This window comes from Carex rostrata, chromosome 14, assembly GCF_964058835.1.
Source record: "Carex rostrata chromosome 14, lpCarRost1.2, whole genome shotgun sequence".
Lineage (NCBI taxonomy): Eukaryota > Viridiplantae > Streptophyta > Magnoliopsida > Poales > Cyperaceae > Carex > Carex rostrata.
The window spans coordinates 1,043,461-1,065,334 of record NC_135931.1 but is presented as its reverse complement, the minus strand read 5'-3'; the positions used below and the strand labels follow the sequence as shown (position 1 = coordinate 1,065,334).

Genomic DNA, 21,874 nt, shown 5'->3' with positions numbered 1-21,874 from the left:
TGTTAAGAAATGATTTTGCAATCGAAAATAGTAATTGTTGACAAATATTTAGGGGTGCAAACGGATCGGATACCGATCGGTTAGTGATAAAACTATATTTGTATCCACTTTTATTTTTTAGATACGAATACAGATACAAATCAAATATTAAACATATACTGATACGGATATCTGTTTTTTATAATAGTGAATAACATAATTTTTTTCATAATATACATTAAACTATGAGATGGGTTCAAATGCCTCCATTTTTTGTGCTTCCACCGTGACTCCATTTTAAAAATGTTAATAACTCAAAATTTAAATCATAAACTTCAAAATAAAACCATTATATGTAATCTATACAATTTTATCTCTGTACTAAAAAAAATTATCACATTTCAGTTTTCTTTTTATGTAAATCAATTAGTTCAAAAATCAACGTCTAGAAATTATCTACATTAGTACGTTTTTCCAAGCTTTTGATGACAATCATAACAAAGTTGAAATGTCATAATTTTTTACAAGTGCATAGATAAAATGATGTAAATCATATCCAACGGTTTTATTTTGATTTTTAAGTTTTAAATTTTGAGTTATTAAAGTTTTTAAAAATGGGGGCATGATAGAGACACCAAAAATAGAGGCATTTGAACCCTCCTCTTAAACTATATAGTATATATCTACTATTCGGATACAAATAATTAAAATTTAAAACCATATCCATATACATATCCGAATGAATATTCAGATATCGGATATCCGTATCTAATTTTCGGATACAAATTCTGATACAGTCGGATAATATCCGATCCATTTGCACCCCTACAAATATTGTTAATCATGCTACCTTTCCACAATATTAATTTTAAGGCAGCCCTAGTTCAAAATATCAAAATAGCCAATTTCGAATTTGTTATGTATGCTCTCAATTTTAACGGAAAACGTAATCAAAATTTGCTATTTTTATAAAATTTCGCTATCAGTTGATGAAAATAGGAGACTAATATTAAGAACCAGCAAAGCAAAGCACAATATAAACTAAAAGACACACATAATTATAATTTACATGACATTATTTTTCTTTAACTAAATATAAAGTCGCACCTCATGCTTCTAAAACCTCCATCTTCCAAATATAAACGCCAATAACAAATTACTCCAGAAATTCAACTTTTTGATAACCTTGGCAGGAACCTCTCTCTCTCTCTCTCACCCTTTCAACATCGATCCCTCCATCCATCCCCTAATGGCCACTGTCACGAGGATACTTAAAACGACTCACCCCGCCCCCACCCGGCATATATGAATAGTCCCCACTTCCATGGGATAAGCCATTCAAATCAACCCCCATATTAATACTCAGATCAGTTGAATAATCATACCCCAACTTTTGCACAAAACCATCATTCTGACCATTTACATAATACGGTGCACTATTATTAAATGGTGCGGCATTACTAAATTGAAAAGTGTGCCCCTCTCTCGCATTAGATCCATAGGCCGGCCTTGTAAAGCCTGGGTTGTACCGCTCAGGAGGTTCAAATAGGGATGACCCACTAGCCAAGCCCGCATTGAGCTGTGGCCTGCTACCCGGAATGGGCATCCACCAGGACGGAAAGGTAAAATTCGGCAGTCGGCTTGGTTCCTCTAGCAAATCATTGATTATATCCATGTGCGGGAATTCGTCTGCTATCTTTGTACGCCAGTTGGGTGGATCTCTGGGGTCCTCGGACCCATTTGGACCCAGTGGTGGGTAAGGCCAGCTAGTGTCCCCTTGTGGGTATGACCAGCTTGGGCCCACAGATTGGTGTGACCCACTTGAGCCTGCTTGTTCAAGTGATTCATCATTACTCATTCTGTCTACACCATGCTTCCAGGAAGGAGGTTTAAAAGACTGAGATGATGAGAAAAAGGATGAATTTGACTGGGATGTACCACTAGTGCTGGAGTCGACTCTGATTTGCCCGAAGGAGGCCGACTGACGTCCATAGGATGAATTTGATTGAGATGTGCTGGAATTGGTGCTTATAGCACCTTGTGCAAAGGACTGACTGGATTGGGGGGTAAAGCCAACCAGATTCAAATTTGGGTTTGAACCCATTAAGTTGGTACTGTTACTCCCTGTAATAGCATTGCGATAAGACTGGGGGAAAGTACCTGAAGCTGAAGGAGAGGAGTCCATGTCAGGTAAGGTGCCAACCCGACCAGATGAGCTGACTGATCGCGAGAGATATGGTGAGACTTGAGCTGGTGTGCCCATTGGTGTTGCAGGTCTCATTGCAGGGGGAGGCAAACCTGGTGCACTTGAAGGCCTCGAGACAGGACTTGCTTGAGCAGTTGCAAAGTTCTTGGTCTGAGCAGGGTTTGCGGGTTCAGGTGCAATTCTCAGAATGGTTTCTGGTTTCGGGGAGAGAGGTGGCCGGATGGTCAGTGTATGTTTGTTTGTCATAGACGGTACTGGAGCTGTAGCTGAAGCAGCATGAGTGGAGGCAACAGGAAGGGAAAAAGAGTTGGAGATCACAAATGTTCCAGGTGCACTAGCTGGTGTAGGACGGATGGTTGCTGCAGTAGAGGCTGCAGAATTGGGAACCATAGGAGAAGATAATGTTATACCAGGCAAAGAAGGGCTGACCGCACCAAAGGTCACAGTGTTGGTGGTCGCAGCAGGTGTGCTGCTTTTTAAGGGGATGTAGGGTTTTACAGTGACCTGGGGCTTGTCAGAAGGATTTGATGCAGATAAGGTCGGCGCAGATACGGATATGGCTGGTTTGGTTTGGGTTTGAGGTCTGAAATGGACTTGGGATTGGGATTGGTCCTTGTATTCTAGCTTCTTTTGCTCAAGCATGGAATGCTCCTTCTGAAATGAGAGTGTTGAATTGAAGAAAGGATATCTTTTAGGTCAAATTGCATAAAAAACAATACTGAAAAATTACTTGGTGTTTTCAGCTGAAGCTCCTATAATTGATCACTTAAACTTACTAAATGTGCACAAACAGATATACTCAAGAAAAAGAAAAAAAAAAAAAAAATATATATATATATATATTGCACCTCAAGCAGACGCTGCTCAGGCTTCTGAATACGGTCTTTGAGGGAGAGAGTAGCACTTGAGTCCGGCTGCGGGTTTTGGCCCTTGCCGTTGGTTGAGGTGAAAGGTTCACTGGACTTGCTGATCACCCCAGGAGCAGAACCCACTTGCTCATTTGAAAGAGGAGAGGAACCTGTTTTTTCATTTGGGTAACTCGCTGCAGAAGTCCAGCCCATTTTTTCATTTGCACTCTTACTTCGCTGGTTTTTCCCTCTGTATTTTTATTTTTTGGTTATTATACTTAGAAATCCTAGCGGGTGTTGAAATTGACATTATGTAATGTTTTTCAGAAGCAAAAAAGAAATAAGAACCTATTAGGAGAAGTATGGATCTTATTGCTTGATGTGGAGCTGCCTTTGTTTGATGCAATCACTGGAACCCAATCATCATCTGCAGAACTCGAGTTCTTCCCCATCTCTTCATCTTTCACTGTCTCACGTTCAACAAAACTAACTGCCTCTAGGTCAGCCATTACCTCTTCAATTGAAGCATCATCTCCATTTGCGCATTCCCCTTCATTCACATCAGGTTCTCCAGTTTCAGAAACACCCTCTGAAGCTACTTCATTCACAATCCCATCCTCAGCTGAGTTGTCATCAGCCATTTCCTCCAGATTGGTTAGGTCAGGCTTTTCATCCTTTTCTCTCTCCTTAGATTTTTTGTTCTTCTTCTGCTTTGCCTATATTAATACAAGATCAAAACATAAGAAAATGATGTAGGATTCTATTTTCTTTATTTTTTAAAAAAAGATATGGCACCTGTTTTTTCTTTGTCTTTTTCTCCTTCTCACGCTTTCCCTTTGTTTCAGTTTCGTTTATCCAAGCCTCTTCTTCTCTAATGAGTTCCTCTTGCCTCTTTAGAGCTATAGCTTCTTGGTATGACACCTCTATTCCACTGCTTACACAATCCATATTAAAAAGAAAAGCATTCCAAAAGGTTGGACTTATTTTAATTTGTAAGGCAGAAGCACTGGTATAAATAAATTTAAGAATATATAAAGTATACCTGACTATGTGGGACAAAACAAATAGCTCAAGTATTTTTCGACCAAACTCTGTTAGCCGTTTCTCATCACGCTCAATTGTATCCTTGGTTATTTCCTCCAGTGGAGGAGTTCCATCCTACATGCCAAGTAAATTAACTGATATACCAAGTCTGGTTTAGACCTTCATGAAGCACAAAAAATAATAAAAAATAATAATTTTGACTGAATTGGGCTGCCGGGATCAGGTATGTTTGATTTGTTGTTTTTACTTGCAAATGCTAACCTAAGTCAGGCCCCATCAAACCAAAGACCAAATCAACAGATCCAACATGTGCACTAATTTTTATATCCTTAAAATACTCTTCTTGAATAAACCATCAGCCTAATTAATGTAACATACCAGTTTAGTAAAGTGATTGATCTCCAAAAAGGCATCAAATAAGAACACTAAACTTCCTAATTTGACTACAATAAAATCAAACCAAAGACCATAATTAGAAAGAATTTTCATACAAACACTAATTAGAAAGAGGGTGAGAGAAAGGAAAGTGGTGTTGGACACTTCTCTGTTGAGAATGGAAGGGAGCAGCAATTCAGTTGACTGGGTATAGCAAGGCAGTAAAGATAGTGTGTACCATGTCAAGAATAAGCCCCTCATCGTCAGTTGATTGGGTTGATTGAGAATTAAGCGGGTCAAAGAGAAGCTTATCAGATGTGACCTGTTGGCTTAGCTGAGAACAGGACAGGTCGAAGGAGACCATTTCAGCGGTGCTGCGTCGGACTAAGCGGGAAAGATCCCCATCAGAGGTAGTGGCCAATTGGCCAGTCATGGAAGATCTATGAGGAGAGTGGGAGTGAGGGAAAGGATCCTTATCTAATATCGAGGACGATTATCTAATCTATCTGAGGAGATAGAGACCTAAAGATGCTTCGGGATTACCGATGAGATGGGTAACTTGTGACATTTAAGGGAAAAGGTAGTGGTTACAATAATTACTTGTGATTTGGGAAAGAGATTTGGGCTTAATACATTTGGGGCTTTAGGTTTCCCTTAATGTGTAACGCTAATGATGTGGGCTAGGTTAGTTACAGGCTTACTGACGTTGTATAGAACAAGAATGTATAAAAACTTTCTTGGGTCATGTTTGACCCAATATCCCATCTGAAATCAAAGATAATGAAGTAACTCTGTAAAGGAAAAAAGGAAATAAAATAAAACGAATCGAAGGAACCTACTTTGGTTGTACGGTTTTGCGAGATCTTGTCATCCTTGCTGGGAGAAGTGGTCTGATATGGCACTGGTTCCAACACAGCACGCTCAAGCAGCGACATGACATCATCAGCCAAGACAAACATGTCCTGTTCAACCCACACCATGGGAGGGGGCATCTCCTCCAGGTCAGCTAGCCTTACTTCACTCCACTTATTTTTTTTCATGCTCTGTAACTCAAGAGCTCTGAGTCCGCTGTAAAGGGCATCCATAATAAGGGTAGAGGTGACCTCTTTCTCTATGAAAAAATGTTTTACTATTATTTTTAGTATGACGTCACTTCTCTCTCTAGACATGCAATGCCGTGCGCTTGCACTGGTACCCCGCCAGAAGGCATGGAAGCTGCAAGAAATGCTGAACAAATTAAAAATTCTACACAGAATGGTATTCCTTGAATTTGTTAAATAAGATATATGAGAGATCTCATGCCAAAACCAATTAATTTTGGTCCCAAACAAGAGTGAGCTGGTGGTACAATGGTACCAACCTCGTTTTATTGTTTCTGTACAATTAGGATTTAGTAGTCAGCATTAACGTTTTTTTTGTAATGTGATGCATCAGAAAAAAATAAAACAAACTTTTTGGCAGTCTAATTTTTTGGAGGGGGTTGCATGTGAAAAGGGAGGGGTTTGTGATAGGCGTGGCAACCCAATGTAAAATACAGCCTTTTATGGAGATGAAACCCCCACGAACTCCAGTTGGGTTTCATGTCTAGCCTACCTCAACTTGTTTGGGACTAAAGGCTTTGTTGTTGTTGTTGTTGTTGTAGGGTTGCATGTGAAACTACATAGAAAACAGGAGTATGAAATATCTAACCTTGACCATTTGGATTTATCATCAATAAGCTTGACAAGACGTGCTCTTCTTTCCTCAACAAAACGCCGGCAAATATTCTCAATATTTGTCATGTAAATGCGTACCAGTTCTCGCCGGTACATTCGATCCAAGCAATGAAATGGGCGGTCAGGTTTCTCCCTTTGGTATCAAAAATGAAAGTAGGCAAACAAAAAGGATCATTAACATAAACTTGATATTTCGGATAGGAGAGACTAAAAGCTTGAATATAATTATAATATAACTACAAATTAAAAATGTACCTAATAACTTGTACTTGAGCTTTTATGACAAGAACCCCTTCTACAAGAAAACCATCTTGCACTTTTGATAGTTCCATAAACTTTTTCCAGCCCCAGTCATGCTCTTTCTTCCAAAACCGATGCAATGTATCTGCAAATAATAATACCATTTAAAATCTATGCAATTATGTACTAATTCATCATAGAGGTTCTTCATGGTGTTTTTTTTTTTGTTGGGAGGGGGGGAATTCATAAGAAAATGTATGTATCTCTAGTTAACCAACCTGAATATTTTGATTTCTTTGGATCTTTATTGACTACAGCTATGGTGAACTGCGCAAAGTGACTCCATCCTAGAATATCACATAAAAAAACTTAGCTATTTAAAATATTTTACAATTAGCAACCCAGAGAAAACAAAGCATTTGTTGCATACCAGGAAGGAGCTTGTCATGATTAGCCACACAAAGAAACAAGGAAATATGATTGCATACATCGCACCCCTGTGGATATATCAAAATATACCTGCACAATAATTTGAGGATTCCAAACTTGAAAAGAAAAGAAAAACAAGAATTTAAATGCACTTGATACAAAAGTTGGACCAACTGTGAGCTTACCACTTGTAGCCACCTGCATCAAAGGGGTCGCTACGCAATTCTCTCTTGTTAACTTTTGAGAAATTTTCTATTTTCCAGGTATGTTTTCCAAAGAGTTCAGAAGGCTTCGGTCCTGATAAAAGAAATTCAAAAATAAAACAACTGTTTTAAGAAGCTCCATCAGAATACAACTCCACAGGACAAACAGTATGAAAATTTCACTTTTGGATACTGATTCTAGGTTTCTACATCACTTGTGCTTATATCCAATTGAAACGAGAAGAACCTTTAAGGATATATTTTAAGTTCAGTGAAGGTACTGTGTCAGTCACAAAGAGATCAGCATGTACCAGACCTATGTTCACCTATGTATTCACTTTTGTCAAGTAACAAGAAATTAATGCAAGTGCCTTCCGAAATGAAAAACTTGGGAAATACTAACCGTCATCCTCACTATCAGTATCCCAAAAAGGAGAAGTGGAAGGCGTCCCACTCTCCACCTGTTCATAAGACCTCCATTCCACATTCAAACCTGAGTCTCCAGTCTCACTGTGCTCTTCTGAGGGACCCACTTCTGTTCCATATTCGTCAGATGGTGTTTCTGCCATGAACTCTAAATCTTTCTGCTGCTTCTATTTCCTATCTTTAATTTCTTTATACAACCTTTCTTAACTTCACCTGCTGATATGGAAAGAAACAACAAATTGTAGATATGACTGTACTGTTGCCAAAAAATATTACCAAACAAAACTTCTAGATAATCACAGTATATCACAGGATTGTTGGGAAAAGTTTTAATTGTAAAGAAATTGGCACTCATTAGCTCAGATGGTGCAGGTTATTATATTGTCCAGCCCGACCCATTAACCCTGCTTGTGATATCAGATATAATTTTAGTAACTGTTATATCTAACCTTTTTTCCAATTCAACAAGGTTGCTTTACCTTTTTTTAGGAAAGAAGCTCCAAGTAAAAGTCGTACTTGTCAAATTATTGAGCACTGGTATTAGTTCTTTAAATCTCCAGAAACACCTAAAGTTGTTTTCTGGGGTTTTAAAAGTGGCTGAACTGTAACCAATTGTTAATTTCACATAATTGGGAGGGTTTAAAGCTATCTTACCTATTTTGGATTGCTATAAAATATAATCAGATTATTTATTTTATAAAAAACAAAATAAAAAAAGGACCTAAACAACCCCTGAAAATGCCAAAGAGAAGACAGTTCAGTTCGGATTCCAGCGGGTCAACCACGAATCTGAGAGGTTCAAATCTCTGGGAGGAGAAGTAGCACATAACAAAATTAAAGCAGATTAAGCTTAGAGAGAGGAGGGGATCTTTGTAAATGTATCGGGGCTTTACCTTGTTAGTGAGATGCAAAGCAAAGGGGGCACGAAACTTAAGTCACAGAGAGAGGCGAAGGCGAGTAAAAGATTGGGACTAGAAAGAAAGAGGAAAATTAAAATGAGGTAGAAAATTGATTTTTTGCTTTCATATCCTTTCATAATGTCATATTTCCCCTCGGAGATCCCCCAAAGCGGGCCGACGAATAAAAGTAAAAGATTAATGGGCTTACCAAATCTCAGCCCGTAACTATTTATTTGCGCCATATCATATTCAAAATCTTAAATGTTAATTGTGGATTTTTTTTTTTTCCTCATCTTCCAGCTTGAAACAAATTTTCTTCATCTTTTTTAAAGTTTAATCCCTTAAATATATTTATGGAACATTTTTTATAATCAATTGGATAAGTTTCTTAACCTAAACAAAAGTAGGGGCTATAACAATGCATTTCTCAATAAAAAGCATGCAATTTTACATTAATTCAGGCCTGATTATATGCTCAAGATAAATTCTTTTGGAAAATTCAATTATTTTTAATGCGAAAATATCATTTTGAGAATATAAACAAACTTAGGTGCATATCATTGATGCTTAAAAGAAGCATTTCTTACTTAACCAAATTAGTTTAGCGAGAAAATATGACGTCTTTCTGTCATGTTTGATCAAGATAAAATATATATTTTCAGTACAACAATATGATTTTAGGCTTGAAACCTATCATGAATGCAATATTTATAATATTTATAAGAGAAATTTAGATATATCCCCATCATAATTAACTTTGTTGCTTAATTAATTTGTTAGCACAACTGACAGGTCAGTACGTAGCCGTGACATCCAGTACTGGTCTTACCGGCCAGTTTTGATTATATATATATGCTCCGATGTCATTACAGTGGTTTGGCTACATTTCTTATTTCTATGACCAAAAAAAGGGTCAGCTAGCTTCTTCACAGCAGGAGACATTCGATCAAACTGCATGCTAATATCATGCATGTGCCGCCAAAACAAAACTGATGACTATATATATACATATATGTGCATGCTTCTCTTTATTCTTACTTTATCTCATGTTTTCCCATGCTCTTGAATTATGGGATGACTATTTCGAAATGGATATTAATTTTCGGACAGTGACAATTAACCCCGCAAAACCAACCCCGCAATTAACCCCGCACAAAATGCCAAAAAACTCCAGCTGTCATTTTTTTTCATAAGGTATTAATACTTACGTACAGAAGTATTTATCTCGAAGAACGAAAGTATTTATCCCTAAGCACGAAAGTATTTAGGGGACCATGCACATTTTTTTCATGGAGGGTGGGAGAATCTCAAATCACATGGGGGACCATGCACATTTTTAGAGGTGGGTTTTTTTTATCTCATTTCAATCTCGTCCATATTTCTCACGATCTATAAGAAATTTTGCGAATCTAAAATCACGAACGTTTTTTACGTAATTTTCTCTTTCAAATGAGATCCATGATGATATACTTTCGAGCAAGTCGTTGCAGAAGTATTTATCCCTCATCGTGCAAGTATTTATACCTATACTTGAAAGTATTTTTTTGCATATAATACTTATAATACTTGATATTAATACTTTCATATGTCAGTATAAATACTTATAATACATGATATTAATACTTTCATATATCAGTATAAATACTTATAATACTTGATATTAATACTTTCATATATCAGTATAAATACTTATAATAATTGATAGTAATACTTTCATATGTCTGTGTAGGTATAAATACTTGCACGATGAGAGATAAATACTTCTGTAATAACTTGTCCGAAAGTATGTCATCATGGATCTCATTTGAAAGAGAAAATTACGTAGAAAATGTTCGTGATTTTAGATTCGCAAAATTTCTCATATATCGTGAAATATGTGAACGATATTGAAATGAGATAAAAATAATTTGGAATGGGGGGATGGTGGGGGGATGGAATGGGGGGGAGTAATATAATTGTTCTTAATTTTCATACAAAAGTTATGCACTAATATAGTACATTGAACATTATACTTTGGAAAATTATTGTCGGTATCTGTTTTTGTAAATAAATTAATGAAATACGCAGCAACAAAAATAATAGAGATGCAATATATTTTTTGCAGAGGCTTGACATTGATTTTAGAATTAATTTGTGATAAAGTATTATTCATTTTCAAGATTGCACAATTATGAATGTCTACACTATTCTAACTTGGTCAATCTAATAATTTTAAACATTTAGATGTGATCATTGCCATATTGAACTAAATATAACACAATTTAGGAAGAAATAAAGATAGCATGCAAGAAGAAATAAAATCAATCAATAACAATTGTAAATACTAAAATAAACTAATTAAAACATCAAAAAAGTGTCGAAGGTTTACAATCATAGGTCCATAGCCCTTGAAAAATGAGATCTAGCCTATCATAGGTAGAAATACAATGATAAATCAAAGGGAAACATATCTAATTTCTCTTCTTCTTTGGCCCTAGATCTGGATTGATGATTCCACTGTTGTTGAATGGGTCCCTATTGAAGCACATAACTAATGAGGGCATTTGAACTAGGATAGTGATCAACCTGTATCTTTATCCGTTATAATTTTTTGAATACATATATAGATTGATATCGGAAGGATACAAATATGGATATGAATATAATTCGAATAATTAAAAATAAATTACTAATATACATTCTAGTAAAAAATAATATTTAAATATAATTTTTTCATTCATAAATTAGATTAAATATTTTCATAATAAATTTGTTGGTTACAAAACATATATTTTATTATCAAAATATTAGTCACTAATTATATCATAGTGTCATGTTATTCATCAAAATATATATGTATAGAGTAAGGCTTAGGTGCTATGGATAGTACCATACTATGACCTCAAAAACCTATCGTATAAACTTCAAACTTCAATGTAAGTAGTTCAATAAATTGGTTATATAATAAGCTTGTAAGTTACTAATTTTTACTATTTTTGAATTTTTTTTACTATTTTTTATGATTTATGAAAGATGACCTACAAATAAAAGAAAATTGTAAATATTTTAGACTATTTTTTGTCATCTTTCATAAATAATAAAAAATAGTAAAAAAAAATTCAAAAATAATAAAAATTAGTATTCTACAAGTTTATTATATAACCAATTTATTGAGCTACTTAAATCGAAGTTTGAAGTTTATACGATAAGTTTTTGAGACCGTAGCACGGATGACCTTCTGCTATCCATAGCATCCAAGCCTTATTCATATGTATATATAATTTAATAAATCACTGGTATGTATATACAGTTTAATAAATCAATTTAAGAATATAAAGTACATTTATTATGGTTTAGGGATGTAACAGTCGAATACGGATAGTTAAAAATCTTACCATATCCGTTATAATTTTTCGAATACGGATACAGATCAAATATTTTGAGTAATTTTCCGGATTCGGATCCGGCCAAAATCAAATAATATCCAATCCGTTTACACCCCTAATTTGAGCCCTTCTCATATTTTATAATCACATGAGAAGTTTAATATGAGAAAAAATATTTTGTTCCCCATAAATATTGAATATCCAAATTATATCTGTATTTTATGTTAGTTTTATTTTTTAATAAAAATAATTTATTAAGTAATAATGTTAATTATTTTACAATATTTAATCAGATATCAAATTATATTGATATATGTGGTTGCATCCGTATTCATTTAATATTCTATTTGTGTTTGTATATCAAAAGGCCAGGTTAGGAAATTTACGGAGGAGAATTGAACGCCATCAATGAAGGGGAAAGAGTCTCCCTGCAAGATGTGTATAAAATTCCTTTCACTATACGGGTTGAAATTTATTCTCAGCCGCTTTAAGATTCGGACTAGCGTAGAGGCAGTGTTATTTGGGCTTTGAGATTCGTACAAAATTTAAAAAACGGTCCAGATCCACTAATTCTAAAAGTTTTCCTTTTTCGGTACCGGAGAGGATGTGAAGACCAAAACTTGAATTAAAACAGGGGAATAAATCTGCTGTTATTCCTTTGGGATAACAGGACCCTATTATTCATCATCCATCCGTTTAGGTTCGTTGAGATTCGTGTATGATAAAATATCTTTGTTGAGATCCGCACATGAAAAATTTGAATGGCTGGATGAAGAATAACAGGGTGTTGTGCTGTTATTCCTTTCAGATTTATTTCCAAATGCACAAATAGTAATCCCCTTCTCTTCGGGAACAATTATTTATCGGTTCACAAGATCCTCATTCCTTTCTCCTATTTTTCCGTTGCTTTCTGACGAAAGCAGCTCTGTCCCTTCGGTCTCGCCTCCTTAATTTGTGCGCACTTTGCTGAAAGCCTGAAAGCATATCTAGCCTAGCCAAGTGTTAATGTCGCCTCCCTAAAAGCTTAAAACCCATAATAAAAAAAGAAACATATTCCAATAGATAGACGAGTAACCGAAGAAGCGAGGAGCTGCAATGGGTCAGTTCTCGCATATTCTTAAATACGATCGATCTCTCTTTCTTTACAAACTATCCAATAAACTACGAATTTGGTGCTATTTCTTTAGTGTCTGTTGCGTTAATCGGTCGATTAGCGCGTGTCGGTTGATTTTGTTAGTATTTTGTGTTGGGTGCTTGGCGACTTTCCCAATGTGATGGGGTTTTTCCAATTATAATTGCCAAGTAATGACCTTCGTTAATCTTTTTCTTTTTCTTTTTCTTTTTCTTGGATTTTGGAAACATAAAGGTTTGGTGTTTGTTTTTTGGAATGGATTTTATATTTGCTTTTGATAGTAATTAGCTAGTACTTTTCTTAGGGGTAAAATAACTACGAGTACCTTACCTGTTTTTTTCATGGGAAAAATTTGGGATGATCATATAAAGATCCCACTGTTCCCCTTCTAATTAGATCTTTAAAAACACCCTCTGATGTTTGCCATTTCACAACAGTGATAAAATTATGCATTGCTTTGTTTCTTATCCCCCAAGAGCCCTCAAAGAATGGAATAACAAGTACAGCATAGCTGTCCACAAGCACTTAATCAAGTTTCTTTGAGTGAAGTATTGTTAATCAAGTAGGACTGTGTTTGTTCACTTGGTGGAAGAAGAGAGAGCAAATGAAGCTGAAATTCTTCAAAAGAGTCATGAGTCCCTATTATCAATTGCTCCAAACTTAACTGTCCAAACATCCCCGAGTTCCAAATTTTGTAATGCCGGGAAGTGACCAGCAAACAGCAATAGGTAGCTCTATTTTGAAGTGGGCGAACACTTGGTTTAGCGGGCGAACATATTGGCTCTGGCTCAATGCACCAATGGACGCATTTGAAGAATTGGGGCTTCGAATTTTAATTTATATATAATTGTTAGGATACTTAAGAATTCTGTATTGAATTCTTTGGAAAACATTGACTATACAGTTCTAATAAGTTGAAATCATTTGAATTTTTTTTTTACGCAAACTAGCATTCTTTTGTATAATAAATTTTCAAAGCACTTGATGTTGCATATGTGTCTAAGGTCTCTTGAAATTAAGTGTCTTGCTGATACTGATACCATATTGGCCAGTATGGTATGGTGATCCTTGTATTGGACATTAAGCTAACTATTTCTCTTCTATTAATGCAATTTCAGGTAGAAAGAGAAAAGCTTTAGATGGCAGCACAGACAGCAATCAAACAACTCCTACTGAATATAAAAATGGGGTGCACATTGGAGTGCACGACCAGGGACACTTACTAGACTTCTCGACCCCTATTTCTTACCCAAATGTGATCAACCCGCATGACCCTCCAAAATATGGAATCATCACAAGGGAAGTCGAGGCTGCTATAATTGCCCAAAAAAAGCAAGTGGCCAATTTCTTCTCTAGGTTAAATCAGAAATTGCCAATCACCTCCCCGACCAGCCCCTCCCCAGTCTCACAGATGTCAAGGTTGAATCCATTTTCCAAATTTAACAGTTTAAAAAGCACCCCTGTTGTAGATCTGGACTGTGATAGAAAGGGCAGGACAATACCAGAGAAAAATGACAAAAAATTGGAAACAGAAACAGGAAGGAAATTGGAATCCAAAGCAGTTATAGTGATTGATTCAGATGATGAGGATTCTGGGGCAAAAATAAATAAAATTGAAAATGAAACTGGAAATGGAACTGGAATAGGAAACGTAAACGCTTTGGTTGCTACTCAAAAAGCAGATTCAGATTTTTGGGTGGAGGTAAAACAGTCTGACATGAACGACCGGTTAAATAAAGCAATGACAGATGGGAATGGAGGTCAAATCGTGCCGTTCAGCCCAACTGCATCGGGTTTGGCTCTTCCGTTAATTCCAAAAGGACCTGGTTGGCAACCCCAGGTTCAGTACTCGAAGGTTGTTTTACAACAGTACCCTGAGGAGGCACGTCTTCAGGATCTTGAGGTTTCTTGTTATTATATAATTTAATTTTTTTAAATTGTGCTTGCAAGGAGAGTATGTTCAGAGAAAATTGTATTTTAATTCTTTGTTTAGGTTGCTAATCATGCCGAGAAAAAAGTTGAGGCAACACCACCAATAAACCCCAGCATTGCGACTTATGAGAGGAAAACCAGGAAACTGCAGTCCAACAATGGCAAAAAGAGAAAACTGATTACCTGCTCAGAAAGCCAACTTCAAGGCCCATTTGAATCCCCGATAAGGACACCTGCAGTCTGTCCCAGTGAGACATCCTCTCCAGTTGAAAGCTCCTATCCTGAGGAGAAAATGGAGGAGTCTGACAGCGATGATCTAGAAGATCTATGGAAAGATATGTCTCTGGCAATGGAATACTCCAAGGTAATTTGTTACAGATTATGTTATTTTATAGGTATAATTTTCCTCTTTGAACCTAAAAAACATCAAAAAGTCATGCATAATCAGCATAACTGGCAAAACAATAAATGATCTGACACACTTCTCTAAAACGTTGAATATACGAGTGCAATCTTCTTATTTGTTTGAAAATACCAACATTACCTTCTTTCCTCCCCTTCTGTCCTGAGAACTAGATTAAATTTGCATGGAGAGGGTATCTGGTCATCTTTTGAAGTAAGGGAGCAGTGCTGGAGGATATAATGTGATAATTCCTGTCTTTTAAGGCTGTGCATGAAGTTTCTTGTTTTGCAGTGCTATATCTGATATTTTTTACATCCTGTTGTTATTAATGAAGCCTTTTTTTTTTTTTTTGTTGTTGTCAATCTAACAGTTCACTTGGATCTTCAACTTTTTTTTCCCCCCTTTTTCACAGGCTGAGATATCACAGGAGAAAGGGGAAGAGAATGAGAAGGAGGAAGTGGCAGTAGATGATGATGATGACGATGAAGAAGACACGTGTGAACACTCTTTTATGCTAAGGGATGACTTGGGGCTCGTTTGCAAAATTTGTGGGATTATTAAGAAGAAGATAGAGACAATATTTGATTTCCAGTTTAAAAAGGTACATATGAATATTATTTGGAAAACTGAGAGCGTACCAAGTAGTGTTCGTTCAATGGTAGTGTGGCAACTGACAACACTATCAAGGTGCAGTGCATGTTGGCTGTCCTACTTGATGCTGTAATCTCTAGGTCTGAGACAGTCATACAGTACATACCACCTTTTCATTTATTCTTGGTTTCATTTGTTTTGGGCTCCTTGTGTAAAGATCAGACTGACTTTGGGTATTTGGGTCTCACCTCTTATATCAGTCTTTTTATTCCTTAAAACAAAAGATCTCTCTTTTATAACCAAAAAATCTCTCTTATATCAGAGCACGAGAAAATCCTATTACTATGAGCCCCATGGGTCACGAAACAATGCTGATGACAACACAGACTTCGAGAGTCTGAAATTACCTCAAGATGACTTCGAGGTAACTGAAATTGCAATCCATCCACGCCACCGTAAGCTGATGAAGTCACACCAAATGGAGGGATTTGACTTTTTGGTGAAGAACTTGGTTTCTGAAAGTCCAAGTGGTTGCATCCTGGCTCATGCACCTGGTTCAGGGAAGACATTTATGCTGATAGCATTTATTCAGAGTTTTCTTGCAAAGTACCCCTCAGCTAGGCCATTAGTTATCTTGCCAAAAGGAATTTTGCCAACCTGGAAGAGGGAATTACAGAGGTATCCAAACATTCAATTGTCTTATTAGATAGATCCAATCCAAGTACCTGGTGTGGGTTCAGTGTAAAAATAACTTGCTACAACTTTTCCTAGAGTTTTTGGGGTTTTAGTATTTTTTATTCTTAAGAGTTAAAAGGGTGGCAAGTTTCTTTCTTACCTTTCAAGTTTTAGAGTTGCTGTTAGGTTTTGGATAATTTAAAAAGTTTTGGGACCACTTTTGGGTGCAATCCATCATAAAAGTAGGTTTCAAATTTTCGATTTCAATTTAAATCCAGTGATATTTTATTTGCTAATGTATGCATAGTATAAAATAGCTTCAACTAATGGCATACTAATCTGATACCATGTGAGCCAACCAATTAATCGGAAATTCTCGAACTTATTGTATCATGGTTGTTCTCTTTTATACTATTGATAGATGGCAAGTGGAGGATATACTGTTGCTTGATTTCTACTCTGTGAAGGCTGAAAAACGGTCAGAGCAGCTGGAGGTGCTTAACCAATGGCAGGAAACAAGGAGCATTCTCTTCTTGGGTTACAAGCAGTTTTCAACTATAATTTGTGGCGCTGCAGCTAGCAAAGTTGCAGCTGCCTGTCAGGAGAGGCTGCTAAAGGTACCCAGCCTGTTAATCCTTGATGAAGGCCACACGCCAAGAAATGAAGATACAAATGTGTTAGAATCTTTAGCTAAGGTAAACTCAAGATTTTCCATGAGAAATACGTGCTACACAAAATATGTTTGCCTTTTCTTTTGCCAAAGAACATCATATTTGATGTATTAGCACCCAACATTTCTCATTAAAACCAACACCTATACAGTAAATAAGCATGGTTAAAATAATCTCTATCAGATGATATACAAATCTACCTCGTGATGCTGTTTTCCCAACCCAAATTGAATTAAAATTTATCGAGGCAATTTTGGTATGGTACTGAAGAACATATATTAAAGTAGCTATGGGAACTATCAGCTAAGTCAATACGAATACGGCATATTAGTAACTTTTAAATTTGCTTAACCCTAGTTTTGATCTTGGATCTTGTATATGGAGAAACTGACAAACATTGAAAATGATAAAGACTGGATTTTCTTTACTAACGAGGTAAATTTTTTGGAACAATATCTCTAACTAGACTAAATAATTAATTTACCTTTCCCTCTCTCTTTCTATAGGTACAAACTAGAAGGAAGGTGGTACTTTCTGGCACGCTTTTTCAAAACCATGTGCGTGAGGTGTTTAACATCCTCAACCTTATCAGACCCAAGTTCCTCCAGTCTGACAAGGCTCGTGTCATTGTAAAGCGTGTCTTGAGCCGAGTGGAAATAGCAGGCTCCCGCCGCATCTCCAATAGCATTGCTGAGGGTGCCTTCTACGAATTGGTCGAACAAACACTACAAAATGAGAATGCCTTTAATCGCAAGGTCCGAGTCATACAAGATCTAAGGGAACTGACGAAGGATGTACTCCACTACTATAAGGGGGACTTTTTGGATGAGTTACCAGGTCTGGTGGATCTTACCATTATGCTTGAACTAAGCCCAAAACAAAAGGAATTCGTTCGAAAGCTCTCAAGTTATGAGAAGTTTAAGAGAAGTGCAGTTGGCACTGCCGTATACATGCACCCACGCTTGTCAGAGATATCAGAAATCGCACATGAGGATCGTGTTGCATCTTTTATCACCACAAAAATAGATGCACTGGTGGACTCAATCAATGTGGTAGATGGGGTTAAGACCAAGTTTTTTCTGGGTATTCTCAACCTAGCTGTAGCAGCTCAAGAAAAGCTCCTGGCATTTAGTCAATACATTGTACCACTTCAATTTCTTGAGAGGCTACTAGTACACACCAAAGGATGGCATGTAGGCAAGGAAATTTTTGTCATTTCAGGAGACACTAGCTCTGACGAGCGGGAGTGGTCCATGGAACAGTTTAACAACTCACCAGATGCTAAGGTGTTATTTGGCTCAATCAAAGCATGTGGTGAGGGGATTTCTCTGGTTGGTGCATCAAGGGTTGTTATATTGGATGTGCACCTCAACCCATCAGTGACCCGTCAGGCAATTGGAAGGGCATTTCGACCGGGACAGACAAAAAAGGTGTACACATACCGGCTGGTGGCTGCTGGTTCGCCAGAGGAGCGGGTTCACCAAACATCATTCAAGAAGGAGCTGATCTCTAAAATGTGGTTTGAGTGGAGTGAGCATTATCACAATGGAGAGTTTGAATTGGATGAGGTGGCGGTTGAGAGTTGTGACGATATTTTCTTGGAGAACCCGGCCGTGCGTGAAGACATTAAGTCTCTGTATAGAAGGTCTGTTTCTGTATCAGCCCCTTTGTTAAGTTCATTCCAATGCAAGTCCTTGTGAAACCCTTTCAATAAGAAAAGGATGTAATGGGATCCTTGGATTTTGTTCCATGCTGGTGCGTTATTGTACTTGTGCATTCCCATATGGTTCATAACTTATTTGTACAAAAAACAACATCTCTTAGCTTTTGTATTATCTCTAAAGCAAATTACAAAGGAACTTTGTGATAGGGTGACATGGTCTGGAATTGCCCAGGTCGCATCCTTTCAAAAACAGACCTGCCAGTCTGACCTGACCAAGCCTGTTAATTAATTGCACAACTGTCCAGTCTGGTTGCTTTTGGTACACATATTGATTTTTCCTTCTTCCAAGTCATCACTGGTTTCATTTCACAAAATTATAATCAAGTGCAAACAGGTTGGGTTTGACCCAACCCGACCTGCCTACAGGGTAACCAAAACCTGGCATGAACCTCACCCATTAACCCAATGGGTCAGCATTAGTCTGGTTAGTTCGGATCAACAAAAAGAGTCCTACCTTGTATCATACATATTCTTACACAAGTACATGCCAAGTATTGACATTATGTTTGTTTAAAAATTCTTTTGCAGGTGACTGAAATGCTTAGTCCACATAGCAAGGCTAATTCCAACTATTAACCATGTTGTTAATTTGAGTGACACTACTAATGGTTTATTTATCTGTTCCCCTCTCATTCCAAAACTACCCTTTAGAGCCAGATGCTTAGTTGCTCGTGCAGGTTGAAGATAGAGAGCTTTTTAGGCCTAGAAGAATGTGTTTGGCTGGTCTGTTGATAAATAATCAAACGAGTAACGCCATTAGTGAGCCAGCTACACATAAATTTATAAGTCTTGTCTTTTTTACAAGTCTTCCTTTGTTGTAAAGGCTATGCTAATGTGTTATTTCCTTTTGAATTTTTGGCTTTGTTGAAGTGATCCGAGATCTGATTACTGTACTTTTAATTTTAGCATAACTTATGCTGGTAAAATGTTGATGGAATTTAAAGAGTATTTTCTTTGATTAACAGTAATAGGTGGTGGTTTATAGAGCCTCACGGTATGTATCTTTGCTGTTCCTGTGAGTTTGAAATTTCAGGCTGTACGTATATACAATACTGTCTGCTCAGCAGGTTGAAACAGCTAGATGAGATTACACTAAACTGCACCAATGTAGGTTTAGATATCCAGAATGAAGACTGAAAGAGAGAATTAGAAACCAGAAAAACGAATCTCTGCATTCAAACAGTGACAAATCAACAGAAACAGTTGTACTGATGGGCTGATGGCCGAAAACATATAGCAAATGCCGCCAAACCAAACAAACCAGCAAACAAGTATTTTTTCACACAAACGCCACCAAAGCATAGGACCCTAATTTATAATATTCAAGCAAATTACAACTAAGACCAGAGTCTGTTTCTCTTAAAAGAACTAAGCATGCAATAAACTGGCAAGGAGTTCACTTGGAAGCAAATTCTTCAATCTTCTTCTGGAGCTCCTCCTTTTGAGCCCCTACAATCCTGTGAAGAATTGTTCCTTCTTTCACAAACACAAAGGTTGGCATAGCTTCAACTGCCCAATCTTGTGCCACGCTCTGTAACAAAAATGTAATTTTACAGAGAACAACAAACTTATATGGATGCCATTACATGTTACTTTAGCAAAATAAGAAATATTATGCATAATCCCACCAACAACTGAAAAACATCTACACTATTGAGGAAATACGAAAAGAAGTTCTCGGCACAACTGCTCTATACATTTTGAGAAAAGGAGTATTTAGGCTAATAAAATCATAATCGGGACAAAAAAGATAAAGCAACACTACTGTGCTTTACAGGGATACCAGCATACAGGTAGAGGTCGGTTTTTCCATTTCCCAGTCATATTATATGATAGCTCAAGACTTTTAAAAGGGTAAACACAAATAACTTTGAATTTCAATTAGAATATCTATCTCTAGGATGTAGAAATATATAAAAAAAAAATACAAGTGCTAGAAAACATACGTTCAGCTCATCAACATCAACTTTAAGAAAGAGGACGCCGGGGAATTTCTTTGCAAAATCAGCAAATGCTGGTGCAATTGCACGGCATGGTCCACACCACGAAGCAGTAAAATCAATAACCACCTATGCACCAACAAATAGATAGCACTTAAAGAATATCACCTAATTCGTAGGGGTATAACAGCAATTTCTGATTTTGCAAGGTCTTACTTGGTAGTTGTCGATCAATTCTTATACACAAAAATAGAATCACGCTATAGATGAAATATTATCCTAAAATGAAAAATCGACGACAAGATTTGAAAAATAGCTACCAGCTTCTTCGATTCGTTGGCCTGCTCGAGTTGTCGGGTCCACTCATCAATGCTGTGGCAGGCTATCGCGATTCCTTCTTCCGCCATTTTCTTCCTCTTTATCGATATACTTTTCTTTCAATCTTTCTCCTGTCTTTCTCTCTCTCCTTGTATTTGTCAGCTCTTTTCGACAGTTCCAAAACCAAAGCGGCTATTAATAGTTGTTATCGAATTATGAAGTTACAGAAATACCCCTAGATTGACCATCCTCGATGACGTCGCAAATATCCTTGCTAGTTCTTCTGTGAAAGCATCTTTCTAACTAACTTAGATATTTCAATCATGCGAGAGAGCAAAAAAATTCAAATAAAAAATATTATGGGAAAAATTTGAAAAAATTCGCAAATAATTAGTAAAATTTAGAAAAAATTCATAAAATTTGCAAATTATTCAGGTTTAATTCGGTCAAAGTTCGATCAACCGAATAATTCGACGTTCGATTTGGTATCACCAAAAAAACGAATTATTCAAAATTAATTTGCGAATCTTGCAACTGTACTGTGTGCAAGTTCTCTTAAGAAAGATACAAGTCTAAATAAACCCTTGTGACTATACTGTGTGCGAGTTCTCTTAGAAAATACAGTTCTAAATAAATCTTGTGCCATAGAAGATCAACACTTGTAATTAAATATGGTCAAGAAAAAGTTGGAGGTGGAGGCGATATCTTCTTGGCGAAGCAACAAAGCACAATAACCGATTTTTTTAAAAATATCCCAAAG

General features: G+C 36.6%; 3 protein-coding genes across 4 annotated transcripts; 1 reads left to right on the top strand and 2 right to left on the bottom strand.

The window, feature by feature from the left end:
• Window positions 1-988: 988 nt before the first annotated feature.
• On the bottom strand, window positions 989-8,462 carry LOC144565345 (uncharacterized). Of its 2 annotated transcripts, none has more exons than XM_078315075.1 (13): window positions 8,359-8,462; window positions 7,443-7,678; window positions 7,022-7,133; window positions 6,838-6,926; window positions 6,686-6,754; window positions 6,423-6,552; window positions 6,142-6,300; window positions 5,292-5,667; window positions 4,076-4,191; window positions 3,829-3,964; window positions 3,382-3,749; window positions 3,034-3,283; window positions 989-2,839 (listed from the first exon to the last, which is right to left on the bottom strand). In XM_078315075.1, the coding sequence occupies exons 2-13, from the start codon at window positions 7,606-7,608 to the stop codon at window positions 1,226-1,228; spliced, it is 3,585 nt and encodes a 1,194-aa protein (XP_078171201.1). In that variant the 5' UTR covers window positions 7,609-7,678; window positions 8,359-8,462; the 3' UTR covers window positions 989-1,225. The 2 variants fall into 2 exon arrangements, with proteins under 2 accessions (XP_078171201.1, XP_078171202.1); XM_078315076.1 differs by having other exon boundaries at window positions 7,443-7,681; window positions 8,359-8,446.
• Window positions 8,463-12,610: 4,148 nt separating this feature from the next.
• Window positions 12,611-19,811, top strand: DRD1 (SNF2 domain-containing protein / helicase domain-containing protein). Its single transcript, XM_078314579.1, has 8 exons — window positions 12,611-12,828; window positions 13,980-14,764; window positions 14,855-15,157; window positions 15,609-15,797; window positions 16,110-16,465; window positions 16,884-17,157; window positions 17,640-18,778; window positions 19,385-19,811. Exons 1-8 carry the CDS (start codon window positions 12,825-12,827, stop codon window positions 19,386-19,388), a joined length of 3,054 nt encoding a protein of 1,017 aa, XP_078170705.1. The 5' UTR covers window positions 12,611-12,824; the 3' UTR covers window positions 19,389-19,811.
• A 191-nt stretch (window positions 19,812-20,002) lies between these two features.
• On the bottom strand, window positions 20,003-21,309 carry LOC144564973 (thioredoxin H1-like). The gene is made up of 3 exons (XM_078314580.1): window positions 21,117-21,309; window positions 20,803-20,925; window positions 20,003-20,387 (listed from the first exon to the last, which is right to left on the bottom strand). The coding sequence occupies exons 1-3, from the start codon at window positions 21,201-21,203 to the stop codon at window positions 20,253-20,255; spliced, it is 345 nt and encodes a 114-aa protein (XP_078170706.1). The 5' UTR covers window positions 21,204-21,309; the 3' UTR covers window positions 20,003-20,252.
• Between the last annotated feature and the right edge of the window lie 565 nt (window positions 21,310-21,874).